The sequence below is a fragment of the Stomoxys calcitrans genome, chromosome 4 (genome assembly GCF_963082655.1).
Source record: "Stomoxys calcitrans chromosome 4, idStoCalc2.1, whole genome shotgun sequence".
NCBI lineage: Eukaryota > Metazoa > Arthropoda > Insecta > Diptera > Muscidae > Stomoxys > Stomoxys calcitrans.
Genome location: NC_081555.1, coordinates 147,709,551 through 147,715,955, shown reverse-complemented (window position 1 = coordinate 147,715,955; position 6,405 = coordinate 147,709,551). Strand labels below are relative to the sequence as shown.

Genomic DNA, 6,405 nt, shown 5'->3' with positions numbered 1-6,405 from the left:
TCATTTGGCTAGTGTTTTGTGATAATTTCTTAGCACAGCTGCTCCCCATTTGTGCCATATCAGTTCGATTATGAAAATGACCATGGCCATCACATGCAACCAGATCAAAATCATGAAAACAGCTCCCAACTCCTTCATGGACATATTCTTAGTGGCCAACATCTTGGGATCATAGTCGGCATTATTTTTCATCGCTTGGTTTCCAAAGGATTCGCGAGCCCATAGTGTGTCAAAGCCAAAGGTTTTAGCTGTCTGAATTTGCCTATTGAATTCCTCCACCAAATACGAGTGTGTGCGAACATTCATGGCCAGTGGTTTGGTGTAGATGCGCTCATTCACCAAATGCAAACGATGCCAGGATGCGGCATTAATTTGTCGAAAATAGCCAAAATATTCATATTGCGTTACTATGGCCGTCAGTTCGTTTGACTGCAATAATTCCGGAAACGTTTGCAAAAAGCTGCCATTTAATGTTCGCACATTTCGCATATCCGGCAGAGTTTGGGCCAAAGCCATGTGGGTGCCCTTCAGCAGTATCACATAGTTCTGTTTGAGCACATCCGCTATCGTTTGCGGAGGATTACGTTGTATGTTGTCACGTAGCATTTGATACATTCCCGATTGATAGGCACTGCGCAGCACCAGAGTGGTCAACATCCAGCAGACAAGCAGGAAGCGTGCAAAATTATAACGTGGCACTTGACGCGTTGGCATAGTTGCTCCCAAAGCTAAAGTTAGCAGGTGATATTGGGGTGTGCTGTTGTCTTCGCCTATGATATAGTTGCGTGCCCTAACTCGGGGTCCTGTGCAACATCCACATGTGAGTATTAAAAGTGAGCTGAGGACAAACACAGATCCAATTAAATACCATAATTTCAATTGAAATGGAAGGGCCATTTTTTCATATGTACTATAGATGCTAAAAATATTCGCCACCATATACGTATGCGATAGGTAGTAGTGATCCGTTTGTGAATAAGTAGTGTTGGGATCTAGAGCCCATTTATAATAATATCCAGCTAGGGATATATCAGCATGCTTGGAAAAAATCTGAAACGAGAGAGAGAGAGGTTATTGGGTTTAATGTTATTTATATGCAACAAGCAGAAAGGCATAAATGTCAGGCCGTATTTTGAGTGCACCCCACCGACTCGGATATGTGTATATATAAAATTGCAAATTTAGCCCTAAGGAACAGGGAAAAACTTCTCCCATATCAATGAGTGCAGTCCGATTCAAGTTTAACCCTCCGATGAGTGAGAAGGTCCCTAGGGATCTTTTTGCCTTTTCAAATTGAAATTACTCCTACTTCGGCCACTACAACCCACCCCCAAAGTTACTCTGCATTCCAAGAGTATTTTGTTGCGCATCTTTTGGAAAAAAAATCAAGCTGATCGGATCATTACTTTAGGAGTTATTGAGGTTTTAGTGAGAATAGTACGCAGACGTGTAAATAGGTCCATATGGACCTTGTACTGAATTTCACTAATAATTGCATGTTTTTGGTCATCATTATAATTTTTTTATTGTTTCAACACAAAGACCTAAACTCATAGGCATTAGGGATGATGATAAAAACTTTGCTGATTTTATTGATTTGCTGATTTTATGGACGAAGATATGGATGAAGAAATTGATATTGCTGCAATTGATAATTATGAAGTTGAGGATGATGAAGATCGCACATACCAACATGCTGAAGAATCAGATGCCGAAACTGAAGGATACATCGAGCTAAATGAAGATACTGATGACGACATTGGTGAAGAGGAAGAAAATGATGGACAGGAAACGAATGAAAGTTACTATATTGGTGAAGATGGCACCCAATGGAGTAAAAAGCACCACCAACATCGCGCATTCGTTATCATAACGTGGTCGACAACAGAAGAAAGAAACCAGGACCAACAGGAAATAAACACGACCCCTATACAATAATGCGTTCAATCATGACAGAGGAAATAATACACTTAGTGCTACGTGAAACAAATCGTAAAGGCAGGAAGGTTACAGGTGCATGGAATTTGGCGAATCCCACGAAGAAAAAGGAGTGGAAGCCAATGACAGTGTATCTATTCTTTTGTATGCTGGACTCACAAGATCAAACCATGAACCAGCTATGGAATTATGGGACGCGACGCGTTGCCCAATATACAAAGCTGCGTTGTCGTACGATCGCTTCATGTGTATAAAGCAATTTATTCGATTCGACAATGGAAACACTCGACAACAGCGACTCATCAACAGCAAAACTGCGGCTATTGACGACATTTGAGAAATGTTGCAGCATAACTTGGCAGCAGCTTACACTCTTCATGAAGCACTAACAGTTGATGAGCAGTTGTTCCCTTACAGAGGCCGCACCCGCTTCACACAATATATTACGTCAAAGTCAGCTAAATATGGTGATTATGCGACTCACAGAGTTATTATCCTGTGAAGGGAATGATATATTCTGGAAAAGTGCCAAACCAACAACGAGAGATAAACCAAGGGCAGAACGTAGTGATGGATCTTATGGAAAAATATTAAATGTTGGCCGTACTATATAAGCGGATAATTTCTTTACTACTCTTGACTTGGCGCGTATTTTGTTGAGGAGGAAGACCGCATATGTTGCTACAGTGCGCTACAACAAAACAAGAAGAAGCCGAAGCGCACCATTAATAGTACATTATTTGGGTTCAACGAGGGGGATATATCGTTATGCTCATACGTGCCGAAAAAAAATGAAGTGGTGAACTTGCTCTCCACAATGCACTACACCTGCCTCGTTGATAAGCAAACCGAGAAGCGGAAGCCCTATGCCATATTAGATTACAAAGCCAACAAATATGGCGTTGATACCATGAATCAAATGCTAGGCACTTACAGCTGCAAAAGAGCAACACAACGATGGCCGTTGGTCATGTTTTATATTGGGTTGCCCAAAAAGTAATTGCGGATTTTTCATATAGTCGGCGTTGACAAATTTTTTCACAGCTTGTGACTCTGTAATTGCATTCTTTCTTCTGTCAGTTATCAGCTGTTACTTTAAGCTTGCTTTAGAAAAAAAGTGTAAAAAAAGAATATTTGATTAAAATTCATTCTAAGTTTTATTAAAAATGCATTTACTTTCTTTTAAAAAATCCGCAATTACTTTTTGGGCAACCCCAAATAATATGCTGGACGTCGCTGCATTGGCTGTTTTTACAAATTAACAACGAAATGAAGCCTATAAAAAGGAGTGACAGACGGCGGTCGTTCTTGTTACTGCTAACGAAACAATTGGCCACACCAAATATCGAAGAATGTGCCTTGAACAACCATATAACCTCCTATCCAAGGATACGCAATGCGATGGAAGCATTCGAAGTCAGGGTAAGAAAACATCTTCAAATTCAAGAATAGAATATATATTTATTTGTTTTTTATTTTTCTTTTCATTTCAGGTATTACCAAGACCGATGGAAGGCAATGTACCGTCGTTTGCGGCTAGGTCAAGTAGACCGTCATGTAAGCTTTGCCGTTCTGAGTACGGGCGGCAGCGGAAAACGCGAGCATATTGCTTCGGCTCCAGCAACGCTGTTTGCGGAGAACATAGCACACTTTTACATCGCTGCAACACTTGCGTACAGGGCAGGGGACAAGAAGTACACGCTCAACAACAATAATTTTAAAATTTTTTTTATAATAGTCTTAAGAAAATTCAAGCAAAAAAAAAAAAAAAAAAATTAAAAAAATTTAAAAAAATATTTTTCTATAAGCTATATGGCAGCTATATTCAAATATAGTTCCGTCTATACCATATCACAAGAATCCAGTTGGTCTTAACATAACACACTATGCCAAATTTTAATAAAATCGGGGGAAAAATGCACCTTTAACGGTCCCATGACCTTAAATCGGGAGTTGGGTATATATGGAAGCTGTATCCAAATATTGCCCGATACGGTGTATGTGTTCTCCTTTTTTTTTCGTCATGGAAGAGGCACATCTCAGAGTGTCTTTTCCGCATGATTCTGAACCGTGCAGAGATTGAAAATAACTCCAGACCTTGGTACTGTTCTGTTGGACTGAACTGGCTTCATTATCGGTCGATGTCGGTGAAATGTAACTGGTGCATGGAGTGGCTGCAAACATAGAAAGTAGTAGGTCACAAGCGTCGTAGTCGTTGCTGGCGTCCTCGTCCTTGTCGCACAGTGGGATGGTAACAAAAATAAGTGGAAATAAGGATAGAAATATCTTCATGAAATTTGACATGGTTATAGCTGAGGTGTTATCCAGTTTATATGCAAAATTTTAGGGCCCATTGGTGGGAATTTAAAGTTGGTCACCTCGGCCCTACAAAATTTCGTTCGGGCTATCAAAAGCGCATTTATGGTCCTATTTTCAAATTTTTTTGCTGGGAAGTGCTTAAAAACCCTATAAAAACATGCCTACATGTGCGGAATACATTTTATAGTGTTCAAGAAAATTGACTAACAAATTTTTTTATACCCTCCACCATAGGATGGGCGTATACTAATTTCGTTATTCTGTTTGTAACTACCCGAAATATTCGTCTGAGACCACCTAAAGTATATATATTCTTGATCGTGGTGACATTTTATGTCGATCTAGCTATCCGCCTGTCCGTCCGTCTGTCTGTAGAAAGCTAACATTCGAAGGAGTAAAGCTATCCGCTTGAAATTTTGCGCAAATACTTCTTATTAGTGTAAACCGATCTTGGGTCTACACTTCTTGAGCCTCTAGGGGGCGCAATTCTTATCCGATTGGAATGAAATTTTGCACGACGTGTTTTGTTATGATATCCAACAACTGTGCTAACTATGGTTCAAATCGGTCCATAACCTGATATAGCTGCCATATAAACCTATCTGGGGTCCTGACTTCTTGAGCGTCTAGAGGGCGCAGTTCTTATCCGATTGGAATGAAATTTTGCACGACGTGTTTTGTTATGATATCCAACAACTGTGCTAACTATGGTTTAAATCGTTCTATAATCTGATATAGCTGTCATATAAACCGATCTTGGGTCTTGACTTCTTGAGCCAGTAGAAGGCGCAATTCCTATCCGATTTGGCTGAAATTTTGCATGATGTGTTTTATTAAGACATCCAACAACTGTGCCAAGTATGGTTTAAATCGTTCTATAATCTGATATAGCTGTCATATAAACCGATCTTGGGTCTTGATTTCTTGAGCCTCTAGAGGGCACAATTCTTATCCGATTTGGTTGAAATTTTGCACGACGTGTTTTGTTATGATATCCAACAACTGTGGTTCAAATCGGTTCATAACCTGATATGGCTGCCATATAAACCGATCTAGGGTCTTGACTTCTTTAGCTTCTAGAGGGCACAATTCTTATCCGATTGGAATGACATTTTGCACGACGTGTTTTGTTATGATATCCAATAACTGTGCCAACTATGGTTCAAATCGATCCATAGCCTGATATAGCTGTAATATAAACCTATCTGGGGTCCTGACTTCTTGAGCGTCTAGAGGGCGCAATTCTTATCCGATTTGCCTGAAATTTAGGATGAGGTGTTTTGTAATGACTTCTAATAACTGTCTCAAATATGGTTCAAATCGATCCATAACCTGATATAGCTGCCATATAAACTGATTTGGGATCTTGACTTCTTCAGCATCCAGAGGGCGTAATTATTTTCCGAACTTGCTGAAATTATGTACAACGGCTTCTCCCATGACCTTCAACATACTTGTCAAACATGGTCTGAATCGGTCTATAGCCTCATACAGCTCCTCTATAAACCGATCCCTCTATTTCATTTCTTGAGCTTCTAAAGGCCGCAATTCTTACTCAAATTGGCTGACATTTTACACAATGACTTCTAGTATGGTTTCCAATATTCAGTTCAATTATGGTCGGAATCGGACTATAACTTGATATAGCTTGATATCAATTATTTTCTTTTAGCCTTTGTTTGCTTAAAAGGAGATATCGGGAAAAGAACTCGACAAATGCGAGCTTTAGTGGAGGGTATATAAGATTCGGCCCGGACGAACTTAGCACGCTTTTACTTGTTTTCATTCTAATATCGATGCAATTCCAATAGGGCTGTACTATATGCGTTTACACTTGTTTCTCTTGTCAAGACTGGTAAGTTGGCACACTTACCTCCTTGAATATAAAATCAGGTTCTTTGAATGTCTCATCTACTTCCGTTGAGTTCAAGATGTACACCTTGGTAGTAAAATTTAGTGATTCAGCAAGAAATTGCAAAAGTTTCCCTTCAAATCCTTTATACTTGGTGACATCATTACCATTGCTGTTGTACTCCAAATTGATGTATGGAAATTCATTCCAAGCGGCACATGTCAAAGGGCAACCATACAAATTTCGCACTTTGGGAGGAAAATAGTCCTTATGTACCCACTGATGTTGTATGGGAT

General features: G+C 39.7%; 1 protein-coding gene across 1 annotated transcript in view; it reads right to left on the bottom strand.

Moving 5' to 3' along the window:
- Positions 1 to 6,405, bottom strand: part of LOC106085026 (uncharacterized) — a 17,033-nt gene continuing 10,628 nt past the window's right edge. The window contains exon 4 of the mRNA XM_059367307.1: positions 1 to 1,050. Within this exon, the coding sequence (XP_059223290.1) occupies positions 1 to 1,050 (1,050 nt within the window). The remainder of the gene's footprint in view (positions 1,051 to 6,405) is intronic.